Source organism: Trichechus manatus, unplaced genomic scaffold, assembly GCF_000243295.1.
Source record: "Trichechus manatus latirostris isolate Lorelei unplaced genomic scaffold, TriManLat1.0 scaffold00049, whole genome shotgun sequence".
NCBI classification, from domain to species: Eukaryota; Metazoa; Chordata; class Mammalia; order Sirenia; family Trichechidae; genus Trichechus; species Trichechus manatus.
Genome location: NW_004443985.1, coordinates 2770055 through 2794726, shown reverse-complemented (window position 1 = coordinate 2794726; position 24672 = coordinate 2770055). Strand labels below are relative to the sequence as shown.

General features: G+C 39.3%; 1 protein-coding gene and 1 pseudogene across 6 annotated transcripts in view; both read left to right on the top strand.

Annotated features, from left to right (window-relative positions):
• GOLGA4 (golgin A4) overlaps positions 1-24672 on the top strand; it is a 127821-nt gene that overhangs the window by 75665 nt on the left and 27484 nt on the right. For 5 of the 6 annotated variants that reach the window (XM_023732228.1, XM_023732226.1, XM_012555832.1 and 2 more), the window contains 7 exons: positions 7045-11288; positions 11801-11922; positions 12356-12486; positions 19105-19218; positions 21262-21282; positions 21454-21522; positions 23717-23792. In XM_023732228.1, the coding sequence (XP_023587996.1) occupies positions 7045-11288; positions 11801-11922; positions 12356-12486; positions 19105-19218; positions 21262-21282; positions 21454-21522; positions 23717-23792 (4777 nt within the window). Of the gene's footprint in view, positions 1-7044; positions 11289-11800; positions 11923-12355; positions 12488-19104; positions 19219-21261; positions 21283-21453; positions 21523-23716; positions 23793-24672 lie in introns of those variants that run through there. The other variant, XM_023732230.1, reaches the window with a different exon arrangement.
• Positions 3652-5150, top strand: LOC101346742 (proteasome subunit alpha type-6 pseudogene; annotated as a pseudogene).

Below are 24672 nucleotides of genomic sequence, written 5' to 3'. Positions count from 1 at the left end.
TCATTCCAATCACCAGTGATTATCAATACATCTCGATTGTATGTTTGATCAATTCTAGACTGCAGAATTTGGTAAAAATCATTAATTTCTTCATCTTTGGTATTAGTGGTTGGTCTGTAAATTTGAATAATAGTCGTAATAACTGGTCTTCCTTGTAGGCATATGGATATTATCCTATCACTGCCAGCGTTGTACCTCAGGATAGATCTTGAAATGTTCTTTTTGATGATGAATGCGATGCCATTCCTCTTCAGTTTGTCGTTCCTGGCATAGTAGACCATGTGATTGTCCAATTCAAAATGGCCAACACCAGTCCATTTCAGCTCACTAATGCCTAGGATATCTATGTTTTTGCGATCCATTTCATTTTTGATGACTTCCAGTTTTCCTAGATTTGTACTTAGTACATTCCATGTTCCTATTATTAGTGGATGTTTGCAGCTGTTTCTTCTCATTTTTAGTCATGCCTTTATCTGGCTGTATTTCCATCAGCCACTCACTCTGCTGCTTTTCACGCAGGCACTGCAGCATCTCCATGCCATTATTCACTCCTGATCTCTAGGAAATGGCCTCACTTCATTGGCAGCGCTTGCCCTGGCAACTTCCTGCCTGTGCAGCTTCATCTCATGCCACATCCTGAACATAATTCATTCTCTGGTTATGTCACAGTTTATCTCTACCAATGCTCTGCTTCTACATTTAAGTTTTCCCCAATTTTTCCATATTAAACATTGTCCTGTAATGAACATGTTTGTACAGATGGGTCATTATGCATGTTTTAAGGCCGTCTGCCCTTCCCCCCAGCAGTATTTGAAATGTACTGCCTGTTTTGAATAAACCAACTGATGTTATTTAGAATTTTTAGTCTTTTTTTATTATTTATTTTGTTGTTGTTGTTGAGAGTATATACAGCAAAACATACTCCAGTTCTCCAGTTTCTGCATGTACCACTTAGTGACACTGATTACCTTCTTAGAGTTGTGCATCCATCCTCACCCTCCTTTTCTGTGTTGTTCTTCTTCCATTAACATAAACTCACTGCCCTCTAAGATTCCTATCTAATCTTTCAAGTTGCTGTTGTCAATTTGATCTCATATAAAACCAAACCAAACCCATGCTGTCGAGTTGATTCCAACTCATAGTGACCTTATAGGACAGAGTAGAACTGCCCCATAGGGTTTCCAAGGAGCAGCTGGTGGATTCGAACTGCCCACCTTTTGGTTAGCAGCTGAGTTCTTAACCTCTGCACCACCCGGGCTCCTCTGATCTCATATACATAGTTCTTCTTAAAAGTGCATAATGCTAAAGGCAGACATTTTTTACTAGTTAAGCTAAACTTTTGTTGGTTTTTAAGAAGATTTCAGGGGATATTTTTTGTTTAAGGTTTAAAGATTATGCAATAGTTTCAGAAGTTCATCCAACCTTTATGGATCCAGGAAGTCTGGCCAAAATGGCGGCTTAGTCAGACACACCACACCATCCCTCTACAGCAGAGACCAAGAAACCACATGAAACAAACACAGGTGACAATCCTGGAACCCTGAGCATCAAAGGAAGGCGTAAAGAACTAGATCAGACACCAATTGGAAGGAGAAATAGACTGAAGCAGCAAAAGAGAAGAAACGGAACAGAGGTGCCTTGCCAGCCATCCTGGCACAGTGCACTCATCTTGAGACAAAGGCAGCAGTAATCCCGGGTGAGGAGCACACAAGGCAACTTCACAGAATTCCCAACAGGACACAGTAACTGTGTAGATGCCCAGAGTGAAATAAGGTCCTGATTGCTGACTGGAGCCAACAGGAAGAGCCTAGGCACCCTCGCCCATTGACCAGAAGAGCACTCTCCTTCTCCCCTCCCCATATCTTCCTGGTGATTAGTGGCACAACCCCCCGCACTGAATCCTTGCAGCCCGGACCACTGGGGATAATGGTATGAGTCCCCCCCTCCCCTATCCAGCCCTGATGGTCGCCCTATCCCCGCAGTGCCACCCCCTGCCCACTGATGCACAGCAGGTCACTCCCATGCAGTGCCGACCACTCACCCAGCCCCTCCGGCCCGCCAGCCTCACCAGGTGGCAGCAAACCATTCTATTGTGGCACCCATTGCTCGCCACGTCCCTTGCATCTGCTGACCCCATTGGGCGACAGCAGGCCATACTGGCTTGGCACTGCCTGTTCGCCCCACCCCTTCCACCCACCGACCACACCGGGCTGTAACAGACCACTCTGGCACAGCACCGGCCACCTCCAACCAGTCGAACGTTGGTGACTGAGCGCCCCCTGCTCACACACCTTCCACCCAACCTCCCCACCCCGACTCTCTCCGTCCTTTCCCAGTGATCAAGGACAACTGTGTGTCTACTGTACCGCCACATCCACCACACCTGCAGCCCTATCCACTCAACAAGTGCAAATTCCCGCTCCCATGCCACTGGACAGATGACAGACGGCAGCTGACACCATCCTAGACTGCCGACAGCTGCCCAGCATAGCCAGCGAACTGAGACTGGCACTCACAACCACTACCCCACTCACCCAGAGAGAGATGGCAAGCACATACAGTGCTGCCAGTCCTGATACCAGCAAACCACACAAGCTCTGCTAGCCTGGATGTAACAAAACAAAACAAAAAATCAGAACAAAGCAAACAAACATACAATCATTAAATAAATACAATAACTCCTTAATGTCTCAAAGACAACAGACAATACCAAATTCTATTAAGAAACAGCACAAGATGCCTCAAGCAAGTGACTAAAATAAAGAGCCAGAAAACCTTCCTGAGGCAGAAATGGTAATTGAACTACCTGATAAGGAATTCAGAGACTTCTATATAGGATCCTGGAAGAGATCAAGGAGAACGTAGACAAAACCAAGGAAAACACAGACAAAACTCTAGAAGAATTCAGGAAAACAATATAAGGACAAAATGACAAAATGAATAGGCACTTAGAAACCATACAAAAACGGCAACTAGATATCCAGAATATTAACACTAAAATTTTAGAAATAGATAACGCATTAGAAAGACAAAGGAGTAAAATTGAATCAGTGGAAGACAGAATCACCGAAATAGAGGACAAATTCCTTGATATCAGTCTGTTAGAGGAACAATCAGAAAAAAGACTGAAGAAAGCTTAAGAGTCCTGTGGGACACTATCAAGAGGAATAATTTACACATGATCGTAATTCCTAAACAGGAAGAGACCCCCCCCCAAAAAAAAAAAACCCACAAAATCTTTAAAGATTTGCTGGCAGAAAACTTCCCTAATATCATGAAAGATGAGAAGATACCCATGCAAGAAGCCGAACAAATCATGCATAGGTTAAACCCCCCCAAAAAATCACGAAGACATATCATAATCAAACTTTTCAAAACCAAAGACAAAGAAACAATCCTGAGAGCAGCCCAGGAAAAATGAAATATTACCTGCAAAAGGGAACCTGTAAGACTAAGCTCTAATTTCTGAGCAGAAACCATGCAGGCAAGAAGGTAACGGGGTGACATATATAAAAACCTGAAAGAAAAAAATTGCCAATCAAGAATTATATATCCAGTGAAATTGTCTCTCAAATATGATGGCAAAATTAAGACATTTCCAGATAAACAGAAACTAAAGGAATTTGTAAAAACCAGACTAAACTTACATGAAATACTAAAAGGAGTCCTTTGGACAGAACCAGCAATGTCAGGAACAACCTGAGGTTAAGACACATGACAACATCATCTGGATATCAACTACGATAAAGAATTTTCAAAAATAAAATTTAGCTATAAGACTGAAAACAGAACCAGAGACATCAATCTTTAAACGATGACAACTTTAAAATAAAAAGGTGGCGGGGCCTGGAGACTGTTCTTGAAGTAGTGGGTATATCAACATGTCCCATTGTTCCAGCATTGGTTTTGACCACACATTTCCATTTTTTCACCCGAAGGCCACCTCTACCAAGTAGAATATGCTTTTAAGGCTATTAACCAGGGTGCCTTACATCAGTAGCTGTCAGAGGGAAAGATTTTGCCGTAATTGTCACACAGAAGAATGTACCTGACAAATTATTGGATTCCAGCACAGTGACTCACTTATTCAAGATAACTGAAAACATTGACTGTGTGATGACAGGAATGACTGCTGACAGCAGATCCCAGGTACAGAGGTCTCTCTATGAGGCAGTTAATTGGAAATACAAGTATGGCTGTGAGATTCCTGGGGACATGCTGTGTAAAAGAATTGCAGTTATTTCTCAGGTCTACACACAAAATGCTGAAAGGAGGCCTCTTGATTGTTGTATGATCTTGACTGGTATAGACAAAGAACAAGGCCCTCAGTTGTACAAGTGTGATCCTGCAGGTTATACTGTGGGCTGAAAACAACTGTAGCAGGAGTTAAACAAACTGAGTCAACCAGCTTCCTTGAAAAAAAAAGTGAAGAAATTTGATTGGACATTTGAACAGACAGTTGAAACTGCAATTACATGCTTGTCTGCTGTGCTATCAGTTGACTTCAAACCTTCCGAAACTGAAGTTGGAGTAGTTATAGTTGAAAATCCTAAATTCAGGATTCTTACAGAAGCAGAGATTGACGCCCACCTCATCGGTCTAGCAGAGAGAGACTAAATAGTATGATTACCAAATCCATGATGCCACTTGCCAATGTGTTTGGTAAAAACAAACCCACATTATGGAGGCCACTGGATTGAAAAGGGAACCTCTCCCACTCCTCCTACCCCTGAAGTAGTTAGAACTCTATATAAATAAAAAAAGTACTTTTGGAAAATAATAAAATAAAATAAAAAGCTGATATCCAGATGTAACACTCTTTTAAACTTAGAGAAAAGTAAATTTCAGGGTAACCGCAAAGAAAACTAATAAACCTTCTCACCAAAATATAGAAGAAGAAAATCATAAAGACTCAGTAAAGACAAAATCAACAGCAACAAAGGAAATGAAAATCCATAAACAAAAGAACTAGCACAGAAAAGTATACGGAACGAAGAAATCATCAACACCACAAAAAAAGGCACAACAAAATGACAGTGATAAACCCATACCTAACGGTGATTAACATTGAATGTAAATGGATTAAATGCACCAGTCAAGAGACAGAGAGTGGCAGAATGGATAAGAAAACATAAAAAAACATAAAAAACATAAATTGTGCTGCCTATAAGAGACACACCTTAGACACAAAGATAAAAATAAGGTAAATTTCAAAGGATGACAAAAAAATATGTCAAGCAAATGGCAACCAAAAAAGAACAAGAGTGGCAATATTAATCTCTGATAAACTAAACTTTAAGGCAGAAACCAGCATAAGAGACAAGGAGGGGCATTATATAAGAATTAAAGGGTGAATCCAACAAGAGGACATAACCGTGATAAATATTTACGCACCCAATGAAAGAGCTCCAGAATACATAACAGAATTGAAAAGAGAAATAGACAGTTCCACAGTAATGATAGGAGACTTCAACACATCACTTTCGACGAAGGACAGAACTAGAAAGAAACTCAACAAAGATACAGAAAGAAGATCTAATCAACAGAATCGACCAACTTGATCTTGTAGACATACACAGAACACTCCACCCAACAATAGCATAGTACACATTCTTTTCCAGCGCACGTGGATCATTCTCCAGAATAGACCACATGTTAGGCCACAAAGCAAGTCTCAATAAATTCAAAAATATTGAAATAATACCAGGCTTCTTCTCAGATCACAACGCTGTAAAATTAGAAATCAATTAACAGGAAGACCAAGGGAAAAAAAATTAAATACATGGAAACTGAATAACATCCTGCTTAAAAACCACTGGGTAGTAGAAGGAATAAAATTCCTAGAATCAAATGAGAATGAAAACACAGCATACCAAAACCTATTGGACACAGCAAAAGCAGTACTCAGAGGTCAATTTATGGTAATAAATATACACATCAAAAAAGAGTCAAAATCAAAACATCCAACAAATAGAAAAAGAGCAGCAAAAAAAAAAAAAAAAAAAAAAAAAAGCCCACAGTCACCAGAAGAAAGGAAACAATAAAGATTAGAGCAGAAATTAATGAAACAGAAAAACAGTAGAATGAATCAATAAGACTAGAAGTTGGTTCTTTGAAAGGATTAATAAAATTGACAGACCACTGGCCAAAATGACAAATAAAAAGAAGGAGAAGATGCAAACAACACAAATAAGAAACAAGATGGATGATGTTACAGCAGAACCAACTGAAATAGAAAGAATGATAACAGAATACTATGAAGAACTGTACTCCAACAAATTTGAAAACCTAGAAGAAATGGGCAAATTTCTAGAAATGCACTCGCTACCTAAACTAACACAAACTGAGTTAGAAAATTTGAACTGACCTGTAACAAAAGAAAAAATCGAAGAGGTCATCAAAAAAACTCTCAACGAAAAATAAGCCCTGGCCCAGATGACTTCACTGGAGAACTCTACCAAACATTTCAGAAAAGAGTTGACGTCAATTGTACTCAAACTATTCCAGGACATGGAAAAGGATGGAATACTCCCAAATTCTATGAAGTAAGCATAACCCTGATGCCAAAGTCAGGCAAAGACACCACTAAAAAGGAAACTTACAGACCAATATCCCTCATGAATATAAACGCAAAAATTCTCAACAAAATCCTAGCCAATAAAATCCAACCATATATCAACAAAATAATACACCATGACCAAGTGGGATTCATACCAGGTATGCAAGGATGGTTCAACATTAGAAAATCAATCAGCGTTATCCACCACATTTAGAATATTCTTAAAAATACAGGTAATTGAAATAGTTACCCAAATATGTAGAAAGAATCAAATTATGCATTGGGTTCTTTTCATGTCTTTGCTGTGTGATTCCTTTATGAATTTAACACGAAATATTTTTTGTCCTTTCTAATGTTCGGTGTGATATGTAGAGTTATTTATCTGAATTTTAATCTTTAAATAGGTGGTAGACATCATGTCATGTATGTCATTGTTAATAAACAAGTATGTATTTTAATAACAATATATTTGTTTTTATTAACAGAGAATTCTTGAATTGGAAAGTTCCTTGGAAAAAAGCTTACAAGAAGGTAAAAAACAATCAGAAGATTTAGCTATCCATTTGGAAGCTGAAAAAAATAAGCACAATAAAGAAATCACTATCATGGTTGAAAAACACAAGACAGAATTGGAAAGTCTGCAGCAACAGCAGGATAACCTTTGGACTGAAAAACTCCAAGTCTTAAAGCACCAGCATCAGGCAGCAATGGAAAAACTTAGACAAAAGTGTGAACAAGAAAAGGAAGCACTGTTGAAAGACAAGGAGAGTCTCTTCCAGGCCCACATAGAAGAGATGAATGAAAAGACTTTAGAGAAGCTTGATGTAAAGCAAACAGAACTGGAATCGTTATCTTCTGAGCTGTCTGAAGTATTAAAAGCCCGCCACAATCTAGAAGAAGAACTTTCTGCACTAAAGGATCAAGCAGATGAAGTGAAGCAGGAATTAGAGGCCAGGCTGGATGAACAGAAAAATCATCATCAGCAACAAATTGACAGTATCATTAAAGAGCAAGAGATGTCTATCCAAAGAACGGAGAAGGCATTAAAAGATGAAATTAATCAACTTGGGCTTCTTCTAAAGGAAAAGGACCAGCATTTAAAAGAGCATCAGGTTCGTGTGGAGAATTTAGAGGCAGATATCCAAAGGTCTGAAGGGCAACTCCAGCAGACTTCTGCTAAGCTGGATCTTTTTCACTCATATCAAAGTACCTCACATGAGCAGGCAAAAGCTTACGAGGAACAGTTGGCCCAATTGCAGCAAAAATTGTTGGATTTAGAAGCAGAAAGACTTCTTCTTACCAAACAGGTGGCTGAAGTTGAAATACAAAAGAAAGATGTTAGTACTGAGTTAGACACTCACAAAGTCCAGGTGCAGGACTTAACACAGCAACTTGAAAAGCAGAATAGTGAAATGGAGCAAAAAGTAAAATCTCTAACCCAACTCTATGAGTCCAGACTTCAAGATAATAACATAGAGCAGGAACAGACAAAGCAAATCTTGATGGAAAAGGAAAATTTAATTTTACAAATGAGAGAAGGACAGAGCAAAGAAATTGAGATACTCAAACAGAAACTGTCAGCCAAGGAGGACAGTATTGGTATTTTGCATGAGGAATATGAAACCAAATTTAAAAACCAAGAAAAAAAGATGGAAAAAATTAAGCAGAAAGCAAAGGAGATGCAGGAAATGTTAAAGAAGAAGTTGTTGGATCAGGAAGCCAAACTTAAAAAGGAGCTTGAAAATACTGTTCTAGAGCTTAGTCAGAAAGAAAAACAGTTCAATGCTAAAATCTTGGAAATGGCACAGGCTAACTCAGCTGGAATCAATGATGCGGTATCAAGACTGGAAATGAATCAGAAGGAGCAAATAGAAAGTCTTACTGAGGTGCACCAGCGAAAACTCAGTGATGTCGTATTAATCTGGGAAAAGAAACTTAATCAGCAAGCTGAAGAACTTCAGGAAAAACATGAAATTCAGTTACAGGAAAAAGAACAAGAGGTGACAGAACTGAAACAAAAGATCCTCATATTGGGGTGTGAAAAAGAAGAGATGAACAAGGAAATAGTGTGGCTGAAGGAAGAAGGTGTTAAGCAGGATACAGGATTCAATGAATTACAGGAACAGTTAAAGCAGAAGTCTGTTCGTTTGAATTCTCTCTTACAAAATGAGAATACGCTGAAAGCACAACTTGAAAAGCTGGAGGTTGACCTGAATCATTCTCTGAAGGAGAATACTTTCCTTCAAGAGCAGCTAACAAAACTGAAGACACTGTCAGAACAAGATAAACTTAAGGTTTCTGAGTTGACTGACAAGTTGAAGGCCACTGATGATGAATTCCAGAGTTTGAAATCTTCACATGACAAAAGTAAGAAAAGCCTAGAGGACAAAAGCTTGGAATTCAAGAAACTGTCTGAGGAACTCGCAACACAGCTAGATCTTTACTGTAAGAAGACTGAAGCCTTATTACAAGTTAAAACAGATGAGCTAGTCAACATTAGTAACAGCAAAATTAACGTCATTCTTTCTAGAATTTCCCATTGTCAACTCCACACAACTAAAGTTAAGGAGACACTGTTAATTCAAACCTGCAAAGTTTCTGAATTAGAAGCACGACTTAGACAGCTAACAGAAGAGCAAAATACACTAAACAATTCTTTTCAACAGGCTACCCGTCAGTTAGAAGAAAAAGAAGATCAAATTAAGAGCATGAAGGCTGACATTGAAGGTCTTGTAACAGAAAAAGAAGCCTTACAGAAGGAAGGAGGCAGTCAGCAGCAGGCTGCCTCTGAAAAGGAGTCTTGTATCACACAGCTGAGGAAAGAGTTATCTGAAAACATCAATGCTGTCACACTGATGAAAGAAGAGCTGAAAGAAAAAAAATCTGAGATCAGCAATCTTAATAAACAACTAACCGACCTGAACGATCAGCTTCAGAATAGCGTTAGCATGACAGAAAAAGACGCAGCCGTTTCATCGCTAAGTAAGCGACACGAAGAAGAACAGCGGGGATTGCTGGAGCAGGTGCAGGATTTATCTTTGAAAGTTGACACTTTGAGTAAAGAGAAAATGTCTGCTCTTGAGCAGGTGGATCACCTGTCCACCAAATTCTCAGAATGGATGAAGAAAACACAGTCAAGGTTTACACAGAGTCAGAATACTATTAAAGAGTTGCAGCTGCAGCTTGAGTTAAAAACGAAGGAAGCTAGTGAACAGGATGAGCAGATAAATTTATTGAAGGAAGAGCTTGGTCAGCAAAATAAAAGATTTGAATGTTTAAAGGGTGAAATGGAAGATGAGAAAAGCAAGATGGAGAAAAAGAAATGTAATTTAGAGACTGAGTTAAAAACTCAAACAGCAAGAATTGTGGAGTTAGAGGAACATGTTACTCAGAAAATAGCTGAAATTGAATCCTTACACGAAGTCCTTAAAAATTACAATCAACAAAAAGATATTGAACAGAAAGAACTGGTTCAGAAACTTCAACACATTCAAGAGTTAGGAGAAGAAAAGGACAACAGGGTTATAGAAGCTGAAGAAAAAGCCTTAAGACTTGAAAAAGAAGTGTCGTCCATGAAATCTGAACTTGAAACTAAGAAAAAAGAATTGGAACATGTGAGTTCAAGTGTGAAAAGCAAAGAAGAGGAGTTAAAGGCATTGGAAGATAGACTGGAGTTAGAAAGTGCTGCAAAGTTAGCAGAACTGAAGAGAAAAGCTGAACAGAAAATTGCTGCCATTAAGAAGCAGTTGTTATCGCAAATGGAAGACAAGGAACAGCAATATAAAAAAGACAGAGAGAGCCACTTCAGTGAGCTAAATATGAAATTGCAGGAAAGAGAGAGGGAAGTTCTCATCTTGGAAGAAAAACTTAAGTCAGTAGAAAGTTCACCACAACCAGAAACATCAGTTGTACCCAGATCAGCAAAAAATGTGTCAGTATGTACCGCTCAAGAAGAAGCAGATTCCCAAGGCTGTGTGCAGAAGGCGTATGAAGAAAACATCAGTGTTTTACAAAGAAATTTGACTGAGAAAGAGAAGCTGTTACAGAGACTAGAGCAGGAAAAAGAAGAGACACTTTCTTCTTCTTCTGAAATGCAGTGCAAATACCAGGAGCTCTTAATAAAGTTAGAGCATGCTGAAACAAAGCAACGTGAGGATCAAGTTATGATCAGTAGTCTTAAAGAGGAACTGGAAGAAAGAAACAGGACATCTTCCTTGATAGTGTCCCAGCAGTTGGGAGAAGAAGGAGGGGAAAACAGCACAGGGGCAAAGCAAACCTTGGAAAACGCGGTTGACGATGTCCAGAAAACCCTCCAGGAGAAGGAACTAACCTGTCAGATCTTGGAGCAAAAGATAATAGAGCTGGATTCCTGCTTAGTAAGAGAGAAGGAAGTACATAGAGTTGAAATGGAAGAGTTGACCTCAAAATATGAAAAATTACGGGCTTTACAAGAACAGTTGGATGGAAAAAATAAACCCACAGAAGTTCTGGAAGAAAGTGCTGAAAAAAAGTCAAAATCACATATGGCCCAACCCAAATTGCTTGGTAACATGGAGGCCCAGCACAATGACCTGGAATTTAAATTAACAGGGGCAGAGCGGGAGAAGCAGAGGCTGGGCAAGGAGGTTGCTAGATTGCAGAAAGACCTTCGAATGTTACGGAAGGAGCATCAGCAAGAATTGGAGCTAGTAAAGAAAGAATGCGAACAAGAAATTGAAGAGAAAATCAAGTAAGTTTTATTTCAGCATGAATACTTTTAAGGCAGTCCTCTTTAATGAGCCCCTCCCCCCCCTTTGTTTGTGCCCTAATACAGTTATTTTAAGCCCCACCTGCTCAGCTCTACCCAATAGAAAACGTTACTCCACGACCATAGGGGGGATAACCTTCTCTTGCATGCAAGATCATGTCATTAGATATATATCCAAGTAATTATTTTCTTTTTTGAAATCATTTTTATTACTAGCATTATTATTATATAACATAAATGCATATAGTGAAAGTTTGAAAGTGGAAAGGAAGAGTCCCCCAGTCCCCAGGACTGCTCCCGAGAGGTAATTGCAGTTTATGCATCCTTCCAGAAGTTCTCTGTGACCGGACACACACAGACATGCATACACGTACACATACGCCCTGAAAACTTTTTTATACCAGTGAGATCAGATTATGTACCGTTTTGAAGACCAGGTAACCTTGCAGCTTGTTGTCTGTATGGCAGCAGTTGACTGTTGTTCTGTCGCTCAGACAGGAGCAGGAAGATCTTGAGTTGAAGCACAATTCCATGTTAAAACAGTTGATGAGGGAGTTTAACACACAGCTGGCACAGAAGGAGCAGGAGCTGGAGACAACCGTCAAGGAAACCATCAGTGAGTCAAGTTTCAGAGTCAATAAGGAACAAATCAGATTCAGCAGGAGCTGTTTATAATTTAAGTCTGTTCTTTTCATGCTTGTGCTAAGTGCTTTATGTAATTAAACTGGAAGAAAAGGTATTCTCTCTCAAGAAAGGTCCCTAATGGGGAGCCAGGGCCGCCTGACTGTGACTTGCCTTAAACAGAGGGGGACAGGTCAAAGAAACTGACAACGTTAATTGATTACTTTGTAAAGGCTCTTCTGCCCTGTGGAAGGGTACATTTGATCACCCGCTGTTGGCCTGGATGCCTCGTTAAGCATTTTGGAATGCTTATATAAGATTGATTTTTATCGGAATTAATTGGGAATGAGGGTTGGTACTGAAATTGGGACACAGATACTGCTCTCGCCTAATGTGTTGTCTCGTGTATGCTCGTTATTTATTCGCAGATAAGGCCCAGGAGGTGGAGGCTGAACTTCTGGAGAGCCATCGAGAAGAGACGAATCAGTTACATAAAAAGATTGCAGAGAAAGAAGATGACTTAAAAAGAACAGCCAAAAGATATGAAGAAATCCTTGATGTACCTTTTTTTTTCTCTCTCTCTCTTTTTTTAACTTAGCCGTAATAGATTTCATGGTAGAACTGAAAAAGATTGGGCCATCAAATTCCCTGTTTTTCTAATATGGAGGGTTTTTTGGGTTCAGTATTGTTCAAATTAGTACTTCTGCACTATATGCAGGGTTTATAAAGAGCCTTATTGATTTCTGCCAGGATTGTGGCTTCCTGATCAGATTCTGCTAAGCAGGTAATACAGTCTGCTTGCTGGTATTGAAACAACAGTGAGCCATTAAGGGGAGATGAGATTCTCTTCTCTGTCTTCCTCACAGATTCACACTGACTTGTAGGAGACCCAGACTAAGAGAGCCTGTGCATGGCTGACATCTAAGTAACAGGGCAGTTGGTGTGTGCTTGAGTGTGGCTGCATAGCTCAGCTGGGGTCTTCCAGGGAGTACCAGTTAACTTTTGACTTTACTCCATCCCTACCCAATTTGCAGATGGTTTTTGTTGGTTTCAAGGGAGGAAAAAAGTGGAATGCATCAGCCAAATCTATATTCGGTGGAATACTAGCTCAGAGCATTTGTTTTACTGATGGTGGATTAGGACTGTCATTTTTATATGTGAAGATAAGTCATGGGTGCTAATGAGAACATTTTCAAATGTAAAACCATGTAATTTCTTGGTTAGATTGCAGATTTTTTAGTTACTCCTTAGTTCACTGTATGCCAAGGACCATTTGATGATTAAGAATGTATAAATCAGAGAATCATGCCTCAACTCACTATGGCAGCAGCGGAAGTCTGGGCCAGGAACAGTTTCTAGTAATAATTGTTTCTAATGTAATTGAAACAGCAGAAATTCCAGGATATGACACATGAAATTCCAAAATATGATAAATACCACCTTTGTATCATTTAAAAAAAAAAAATCTTTTATTTTGTTGTTGTTGTTGTTGAGAATATACACAGCAAAAAACGTACGCCAGTTCAATTTCTACATGTACAGTTTGGTGACATTGATTACATTCTTCGAGCTGTGCAGCCACTCACTCCCTCCTTTTCTGAGTTGCTGCTCCCCATTCACATAAACTCACTGACACCTAAGGTTCCTTTCTAACCTTTCGAGTTGCTGTTGTACATTTGATTCCATATAGATAGATCTTTAAAGAGCGTAATGCTCAAGGTAGACATTCTTTACTAGTTAAGCTAAACTATTGTTGGTTGTTAAGAAGACTTCAGGGGATATTTTGGTTTAAGGTTTAAAGATTATCTTAGGGCAGTAGTTTCAGGGGTTCATCCAGCTCCATGACTCCAGGAGGTCTGGATTCCATGGGAATTTGAAATTCTGTTCTGCATTTCCCTGCTTTTGATCAGGGTTCTTCTATAGAGTCTTTGATCAAAATGTTCAGTAATGGTAGCTAGGCTCCATCCATTTCTTCTGGTCTCAGGGCAGAGGAGGCAGTCGTTCATGGAGGCAGTCAGCCACACATTCCATTTCCTACTCCTATTCCTGACTCTCCTTCCTCTGTTGTTCCAGGTGAAGAGAGATCAGTTGTTTCACTTTGTTTGTTTTGAAACCAAATGCAGCGGTTCTGTTCTGTCATATAGGGTCACTATGAGTAAGAATTGACTCAGTGGGCACACAACAAAAACAACTGTATGTATATAATAAAACATTTGCCATCTCAACATTTTCTGCATGTACAATTCAGTGACATTAAGTACATGAGTCATGGTGTGCAACCGTCACCACTGTCCGTTGGAAAATCATGTTTTGTTTTGTTTTTAGTACGTATATATTTTTATTCTTGTCCTTTAGAGGAAGGTTTACGGAAGGAACTAGCTTCTGATTAAACATTAAGTACACATACTGTTCTGTGACATTGGTTACCAACTGTATGACATGTCAGCGCTCTCCCTTCTCGACCTTGGGTTCCCTGTTACCAGCTTTCCTGTCCCCTCCTGCCTTCTAGTCGTTGCCTCAGGAGTGACTTCATCACTGAGCTAAAAGGGTGTTCGGGGGCCATACTCTCGGGGTTTCTCCAGTCTCTGTCAGGCCAGTAAGTCTAATCTTCTTTTGTGAGTTAGAATTTTGTTCTACATTTTTCTCTGGCTCTGTCCAGGACCCTCTGTTGTGATCCCTGTGAAGAGAGAGCAATTGTTGTGCCTTGGATGGCTGCTCGCCAGTTTTTAAGACCCTAGGCGCTACACAGTGAACTAGGAGGTAGAACGGAAGCACTGAACTTGTTATGAGGCCAGTTAACTGGGATGTCCCATGAAACCACGACCCTAGACCTCCAACCCAAGGAACCAAATCCCATGAGGTGTTTGGTTGTACGTAAGCAGCCTCAGCCGTTTGTATCATTTTTGAGTTTAATTCTCATTATGAAAAGAAAATTTAAATAATTTTAATAAAATGTAAAATATACATAGTTTTATATTTTCTTATGTTTTCATGTAGTATATATGTCCTACGTTTTAAAAAAATAATTTTATTTCTTTAATGCTTAGAGAATGTGGGAATTGGAAGATACATTAAAGCTAGTTTAGTGCCACCTTCTTTGTTGTTTGCAGAAGGAAAAACCTGTTCAGTACAGTTAATTGATCTTCCTGGAACTGCGTAATGAGTGGCAAGTAACAAACGTGAGCCACAGAAGCAGTTTTAAATATTCTAGTAGACACATTCAAAAAAGAGAAGGTGCTAAGCATGACGTTTTAATAGTATATTTTATTTAATCCAGTATACCCATAGACATACTTCAACACGTAATGGTTGTAAAAGTTATTGAGGTATTTTACTTTCTGGGGGGTATTTGAAATTTAGTGTGTATTTACACTCAGCACATTTCAGGGTAGCCAGTGGCTGCTGTCGTGGATAGTAGGGCCTTAGACTCTTAACTGGTAGGACTAGGGCTGGCTTTGTAAGGAAGTAGGTGGCCCCCATCTAAACACCCCGGGTACACACTCTGTCTTGAATTTCTTTTTACTACAAAGTGATGTTAGCAATTCTCAGCAAACACCATATTACTTTGATTCTGAGACATACTCTATACCATGTTTCCAGTTTAAAGTTTCTGAAATTGGAGTCTTATATGGAGCTTGTAGGTATTATACAGTTTTTTCCCCTCCCTCATCTGCAAAAGCTGTTATCAGATTGATGATTTGTCTTAATGATGGCATCTTAGAATGCTGTGTCTTTGTCATCCTTTAAAATAATTCTGTAATTTGTTACTAATAACTATGAGCCTACATACTTTTTCATTTTCCTGTCCTAGATAATATTTTTACCATTCCCCCATTTGCAGAAGCTGGGGACCTTTATCATCCTGATTGCCACCTCCTACCTCCCTCAAACCTCACACATACACATCAGCACACCTGTTAGGACGTGAAATCTGCTTATCGCCCCTGCATTACTAAGCAGAGAAATCACCTTCTTTTCATGGTATATCCCCAGCAAAACATCCAACGTATAGCGGGCTCCCAGGACGTGGTTTTCCGTCGACCCGTGTGGCACGTTCCTCTTTGCTATTGCTGCGGTTTGTGCTGCCATCTTGTGTCTCTCGTCTGGTCTGGTCTGGTGTATTAATTTCTTTCTTGATCTCTTCGCCCTGGTCTTTTTTCCCCAGCACATGCATTCTCCTCCTCTCACAGTTATTTTCTATCTTGAAACAAAGATGTGATCATATCTCTTCTTCAGAATACCTCCAGTGGCTTCCCATTGTCCCAGTGATCCCTCCTCTGATGCGGTCTGGGTTCTAGCCAAACTCAGCCTTAGCTTGTTCTTCACGAAATGTTTCCTCTGTGCATGCTTTTCCACCTGCCTAGAGATCACGTTCTCATACTTCATGGACTAATGCAGGTGTTACCCTCTCTCTTGGCGTTTTATAAAAATAACTTTTATTTAGAAAAAAAAAAACTGAATCAAATGTATTCACGTGGTTCAAAGAGCAAAATCATGTAAAAAGGCATACTTGGAGAATGGTATGCAGTGGAAATTGTACCCCATCCTTCTCCTCTGTTCTGTGTCCCATCCCTCTTCTCCCTCCACAGGTAACTGTTAGTTTCTTATATAATGTTTTAATGTTTACTTACACAAGCAGAAATAAGAATGAGATCTATTCTTATTTTTCTTCTTTTCCTATTCCAAAGATAGCTTTCTGAATATACTTTTCTGCATCATATTTGTAGTTTTTTGTAATATCTTAAGTAGAATTAATTGCATCTGTGTTCTCTTGGTACTCATCAGTATTTCTGTTACTTATAACATGTAATTTTTGTCATGTACCCACATCTGTGTGTATGTATGTATTGAAGTATCTGTCCTCTGCCCTAGGCTGTCAACATCTTATGGGCAGGGATTTTGTTGTTCATCTTTCTAGTCTCTAGGGCCTAACCCAACTCGTGCCGCATACTGGACACCCGGGTGACACATGGAGGTCAGAGAAGAATTCATTTGGGAAGAGAGAATGGTAGCAACTCAAAGGAGGGATTGAGTACAGGTAGTCCCTGACTTACAGTGGGATTCCATTCTAACAACTCTGTTGTAAGTTGGTTCTGACATAAGTCGAAAACCTCTTTTTTTTTTTGGTTTTCATTATTATAACCTTTTATTAACAGTATCTTTATATATCCAATCTTTGACATCTGTGAGTGAACATCTGAGAATGATAACATCAGCAGATTACATGCTGCAAGATTGCATGTAGTACCTGTTACTAACAGAAAGATATCCAAAAAAGGAGAACAGACGGCCATAAGTGTGGTTTGTTGTAACTCATATACGTCGAAGGTGGGAACTAGCTGTATTCACGAGGAAGGCAGCTTGCCTGATGACCTAGTCCCAACCTCGGAGCAATCTCACTGGGAGGAAGGAGCTTCTGAAGCTCTGTTAGATGCAAAACTGGTTTCTTGTTAACACTGTAGTTTCGTGATTTGGTTTGGGCATGATAACTGGTCTTCTAAACATAATTTCCATGCATAAAGATCCAACTTAACTAGTTTTTCTTTTCTTATTGTTCTTACTTCAAAGCAAGCAGTACTGTTGTGTTTTTGAAGAAGACCAGAAAGCTTTTTACAAAGAAAACTGTAGGAATTCTTCTTACATTAGAAATAACACATTAAGGAGTCTTTGTGATTCTTAGAAGGCTTGCGTTAGAGTGGTATCAGCCAGCTGTCAGAGGCTATGTCCAGCACAGCTGATTGTCATGTTACGCATAGGGGCCTACCTGAACGAAGAGACATAGAGGATAGTCCTTTCAAATGAGGCCAGACCACGGTGACACAGACACCCACACAGGAAATGCCGGGGTTGAATAAAAACAGTAAAGCAAGACTGAGGGCAGTAACGTATTTGCGATTGCTTGTCGATGGCATTGTAGGGGGTGGAGACCAGGTTAATGTGTCCCTCACTGGGGAGATGTCTCAGGAGCCTAGTTACAAGAGATCTCTGCTTTGATATGTTCGGAGGGGTTTGTTCTTTTTCAATTTGTCTAAGAACGTTTCATGACAGTGGTATTTAAAATTAGGTTTTCCAAGTGTCCCATGGTTCATTGCCTTATTTTGTGCCATGGGGCCTAACCATCTGTTCGCTTTTGAGAACTATATGTATTTTTTGTTGTTGTTCAGGCAGGTCAGCATCAGATACCTGTTGATAGTTGCTTTTCCCAAGTCTCTTATTCAGCAAACAGTCATCTTCATTGCTCAAATCTGATCAGTACTCCAGTTCCAAGTGTTCTTTTGGCACAAAGGTTATTACAAGATTTGTGAGAGCGAGGAGAGGCTGAGTCTCCTGTATAATAAAACATGGCGACTGCCACGACGAAGCATAAGGGGATATAAGGACAGGCAGCAACATCTTAGCAGGGTGATCAAAACAGAACAGATTTGCATGCCAAATTTTATAGGATCGTCGGACCAGTAAGTCACATACTGTTTTTTCTAATGCAGCCTTGTCTGTTTTTGCAAAGTTCAGGGCAAATGGAGAAATTACAGTGGTTACCAGACTCATTGGACAGTAACTAATAATTTTTTAAAAAATAGATTTTAGTTCAACATTTTACGTCAAAGAACCTCTGGTGTGGTTTTGAGGCAGATGTATAGGAGAGGCGCAGGTTTGCTGAACTAGGACTAAGAACCACCCCTTGATTTATACAGCCCATCTCCCCCCCCGAAAAAAAAATTCCACATCTTCCCATGAGCAGTGAGTTACCAGCTGATTGAGCAGTGCTGTGTATAAAAATACCCACTAGTCTATTTTAATGCATGTTTTCTGGAAATCAGATCCCAAGATAGAAAAGGCCAAAGTCGTTAAATACAGGTTCTATATTGTCACGACACTAATCTATACCAAATTGTTGCTTAAACCTGAGAATCCTTGTTTAAAGGAAGGAAACTGCTTGGTTACTTTTGTGGGTTGGGAAAAGTGAAATCCTGGGAATAGTCTATAGCATTAAATTAAAATTGTGACATGCAGGAAAGTGTCTGAATTCAGTCACAGGACTGAATTAAAATAAAAACAATAAACGCACAAGGCTTTTACTTCCTCTGCAGAGGTAGTTTTGTCTGTACTGTGTTCCCTGTTTACAGTATTCTTTTGATATGTTTATTTATTAACATGTTGCCCTTTTTTTACCTTAAAGGCTCGTGAGGAAGAAATGACCGCAAAAGTCATGGACCTACAGACTCAACTGGAGGAGCTGCAGAAGAAATACCAGCAAAGGCAAGAGCAGGAGGAGAACCCTGGCGGCGATAAAGTGAGAGGCCTTGAGTTGGCGTCACACGTTCCTTGAAAACGCTGTCATTTTCATTACTTGACCTGCTAACATACAGACTTACTTCATTTAACCCTAACAAAAATCTTGCAAGAGAGATAGTCTTGTTTCCATTTTATAGGCATTGAAACTAAGGTTCAGAGAGGTTAAATAAAATGTGTAAGTGCTCACAGTGTTGCCATGGGAATTTAAACCCCATCTGCCAGACTTCAGAGCCTAGACATTTCTCTGACACCAGTGCTTCTTGGTCCTTTCCACGGAAAGAATAGCAGAGGAGAGTGAACCTAAGACATACCCACAAATGGTCCCTAGCAAGTATATTTTTAGAATTTTATGTTTTGTGCTAAATATTTATGTAACTTTTAAATTCTTCTCTATAATATATCCTTACTTGTAGTCACATACAAATGATGTTTGAAGTTGTATACCATAAAGAAAGACATCAGCTTCTACCTTTCTGCTTGGTTAATGGGCCAAATGCAGATGCAGTGCAATTATTTTGGAAAATTGGGCTGAGTGACGTGAGCTGCCGCTGCATATTTAGGCATTTGTATAATCCCAGTCTTTAATTAAGATTGGTGCTCCGAAGGATGAGCCATGTTTACCCCGTGGCTTCCTTTTCCGCTGTGCACCCCACCAAGTGCACACCCGTAGGGCGCGGGCCCTACTGTGGCCCATCTGCCTCCACAGGTGTTCTCACACAAGCAGTGTAGTCCTCATAGCACTGTCACGGGGGGGGGTCTCAGGAAGCAGTGGACACGCTCATGCCTTCATCCTTGGGAGTTATAGAGGCCTTGTTACACTCTGCCGGTTACCAGCCAGCGGTTTTCTTCTAAACAGCCAGTTAACATGGATCTCGCACACTGTGTGCCGTTTGGTACATATCCCTCATTTGTAAGCACTAAGCTAGCTAAGTGGACCGTTCTGTTTTTTTAACAGCCATGAAGTTCTGTTGTTTTACTTTGTTCCCCTCCCCCCATTTGGTCATGACTTGAATCAGATGCTATTAAGTATTACTTTCTATGAGAAGACTTCTGACTCATAGCAACCCTATCGGACAGAGCAGACCTGCCCCACAGGATTTCCAAGGCTGTAAGTCTTTACGGCAGCAGACTGCCACATCTTTCTCCCATGGAGTGGCTGGTGGGTTCACACTGCCAATCTTTTGGTTAGCAGCTGAGCGTTTTAACCACTGTGCCCCCAGGGCTCTATGAGTCAGAATCAACTTGACAGCAGTGGGTTTATGCCAAAAATACATTTATTTTACGGTCTAACATGAGCTGTTACTTAGTATCAAAATAAGTATGAATGTGACGTATAGTGTCATTTTGAACTGTATCAGGATGCCATGAAATGTTTCAAATATTCTCAGAAGGTCTTGAGTCCTTGTATCATTAGAAAAGAGGGAAGATATTCTTAATTTTTATTTCTACCCTAAGAAATATTTTTCTATTTTATTCTTCATAAATTTCTATCCTGTTTCTTCCTGAGCATCTTTTCATGCGTCTGGAGTGTCTTGAATTGCATACCAGCACTGGGTTGCATGGAAAACACGTTCTGATTTTAGCTCAGAGAGGTTTCCCAGAAACTGCTTCAGCAATGCCTACAGGACCTGTGTGCTTTACATAGACATTAATGTTTAATTTTTTAAAATTACACAAATAATACACAAATACGTTCTTCTTGTTAAGAGTCAGATAATATAAAACATGAAAATCTCCCTTTACCCTCTGCGTGGGCATCCCCCTTCCCTGGTTCCATTGTTGGGAGCCTGGTGGAAGACCTTCCAGTCCTTTGCCTTTGCTTCCGTCTGTCTTTGTGTGCGTAGACTGGGGTATTTTGTATAACAAAATAAACCAGACGTAAAAGCAAATATTTAAGATTGCCTTATCTCAGATTTGACCATTGCCTGAAAACTATAGCTGTGATTTCTTATTTCCTTGTAATTTCATATTACTGCATTTTATTGTTTGTTCACTTGTAGATTTTAATGTATACTGATTTTTTTCCCCCTCTCATTTTCAGGTAATAATTATGGAACTACAGGTAAGACTGGTTCTTCACTGAATTTGACTGAAGGCAGTGTATTTTTCAGGAGCATTCTGTGTTTTAACTTAAAGAGACCATTTTAGCAAGAATTTCCCAAGCAGTACAGAAATGTGTCTCGACGATGATGAAAGCCACGTGTATTTCAGATCTGACTTTTTGTCATTTCAGGCACAGCTGGCACAGAAGACTGCTCTTATCAGTGATTCAAAGTTGAAAGAGCAGGAGTTCAGAGAACAGGTACAGGCCTCACTGCTGTCTTGTATTTTGGACTAACTTCCTTAGATCATGTTAGTGTGTACTTGGACTCGTTTAGCTAATTTGTTAAAAACAACTGATTTAATCGTCAGCTTTGAAATCCTTCTGCCTTACACAGAAAATTTCATTTCCAAATCCAAACGCACTAGAGGATATCTCTGTAATTCTTGGTTACTTATATTTAAACAAGAACATTTGCATCCTGTTATTTTTAGTGCTTACCATTTTGGATAACAATTTTTGTTTATATAATTGGTAATAATTTTAGTTCTAAAAAGGTTTTCTTTTTTTTTGGATCAGAGAGAAAATACATTGGCATTAATATTTGCTACTTTTTCCTAGTGGTTCGACTGTCATGATTTAATAGGATATGTCCTTACATTATTCAGTCATTCATTTTCAACAAGACCAAGTGTATATACCCACAAGGATGCACAGGCCCGTACACACTGGTACACGACCAGACTCTGCAGGAATAGCAGCTCAACTTAGCAGGCTGTATTTGAAGGCTCATTCTCCAGGGGTTTCCCACTTCTCTCAAAATTCTTACAAAAATCTTCATAATTGTTGAATCTGAGGATGAGTATATGGGTATCAGTTGTACTATACTTTCGATATTTGAGTGTGTTTGAAATTTTTTATACTAAATTTTAAGAAGAATTTAGAAAGACAAGCCCTAAGTTCCAGTGTGGCTTTATTTTTTTCTGCTTCCCCAGTGGTGTTGCTTTTTCCATCCATTGTCAAGATTGTCACTTTAAAATTCTCTTCTTTCAGCATCCTCCAATCTACAAAACTGTCCTAGCTTAACAATTTTTGTATTAATTTTTTTATTGTGATAAAATGCATATAACATAAAACTTACCATTTTACCCTTTTTAAAGTGTCCAATTCAGAGACATTTAGTATATTCACAGTGTTGTACAACTATCATCACGGTCTGGTTCAAGAGCATTGTCATCATTCCAGAAGGAAACCCCAAACCCTGAAGCAGTCACTCCCCGTTATCCCCCTTCCACCTCCTGGCAACCTCTAACCTGCTTTCTGCGTCTGTGGCTTTGCTTGCGTTGGATGTGTCCTATCAGTGGAATCACACAGCGTGCGGCCTTTTATGTCTGGCTTGTTTCATTCAGGTGATATTTTGGAGGTTCATTTTTGTTGTAGTATGTGTCGGCGCTTCATTCCTTTTTATGGCTGACTAATAGTCCATTATATGGATAGCCCACATTTTATTTATCCATTCACCAGTTGATGGTGTTATCATAAATAATGTTGCTGTGAACATTTGTGTATAAGTTTTTTGTTTGAACACCTGTGTTCAGTTCTTTCGAGTATAGACCCAGAAGTAGAATGACTGGGTCATATGGAAATTCTATGTTTAACCTATTGAAGAACCACCAACCTGTTTTTTACAGCAGCTGCACCATTTTACATTCCCAGGAGTAATGTATGAGGGCTGTAATTTCTCTACACCATTGCCTTGTCTGTTTTTTGTTTATAGCCACCCTAAAACTTTTGCCACCAAGTCAATTCTGACTCACAGTGACCCTCTAGGGCAGAGTAGAAACTGCCCCATAGAGTTTCCAAGGAGCCCTGGTGGATTTGAACTGCTGACCTTTTGGTTAGCAGCTATAGCTCTTAACCGTTACACCACGGGGGTTTCCATAGCCATCATTGTGGGTGTGAAATGGTACCTCCTTGTGGTTTTGATTTGCACTTCCCTAGCAACTAATGATGCTGCTGAACATCTTTTCATGTGCTTATTGGCTGTTTGTGTACCTTCTCTGGAGTAATGTCTGTTCTTTTGTCTGTTTTTTAATTGGGCTGTTTGTCTTTTTTCTTGTTGAGTCCTAAGAGTTCTTTATATATTTGGACACTAGACCCTTATCAGATACATGATTTGCAAATATTTTCTCTGATCGAATGGGTTGTCTTTTCACCTTCTTGATAGTGTTCTTTGCACAAGTTTTTAAATTTGATGAAGTCCAATTTATCTTTTTTTTTCTTTTGTTGCTTGTACTTTTGATGTCATATATAAGAAACTATTTGTATAAATTTTATTTGCGTATATTTTGTCTTCAGCATTTGAAACATCTAGCGGCTGCAGAAATCTTTTTCTTCCCTACGTATGGTTTCCATATGAGTCTTATGATACTGTTCGGGTATTTGTTATTTTTAGATTCACAATTTAGAAGACCGTTTGAAGAAATATGAGAAGAACGTGTATGCAACAAGTGTGGGGACACCTTACAAAGGTGAGAATGATCTCGCAGATCAGGTCCCTGTGGTTGTCTCTTACTGGTGGATTTAGGATAAATGTTATTTTTCTCTTTGTTAATCTGTTTTCTTTACAGTGGATATGTTTTACCTTTGTAATTAACCAGTAACAGCTAGTTTGGGGGAAAGAATAGTAGTAATCTAAAACAAAAAATAATATACATTTGTGGTAAAAGAAAAAATCAAACTGATGTAGCTGCATGTAAGTGAGAACTGCACCTTCCCGCTTTATCCTCCACTCTCCAGATGGACCCAGTTGACAGTTTCCGTGTGTTTTCCAGACCCCTCTGTGTGTGTACAGACATGTTGATTGAATCTCATGGATGCACTGTCACACACACAGACTGAGGTTTTAGATGTTTCCTAATTTTTATTACTACAATAATGCTGTAGTTACTAATTTTAATTTTTTTAATATAATTTATTTTATTTTTTGTTGTTGCTGTTGAGAATATACACAGCAGAATATACACCAATTCAGCAATTTCTACAGGTACAATTAGTGATGTGGATTACATTCTTCAAGCTATGAAACCATTCTCACCCTCCTTTTCCAAGTTGTTCCTCCCCCGTTAACCTAAACTCACTGCCCTCTAAGGTTCCTGTCTAATCTTTCAAATTGCGTTGTCAGTTTGATCCCATATAGTTAGTTCTTAGAAGAGCATAATACTCAAGGCAGACTTTTTTTTTCTTCAGTTTTTTAATTTTTTTTTATTGTAGTTTAAGTGAAGTTTACATTTCAAGTTAGTCTCCCATACAAAAATGTATACCTACATTGTTATGTGACCCTAATTGCTCTCCCCATACTGTGACAGCACACTTCTCCTTTCCACCCCTGATTCCCCAGTTCCATTCAAC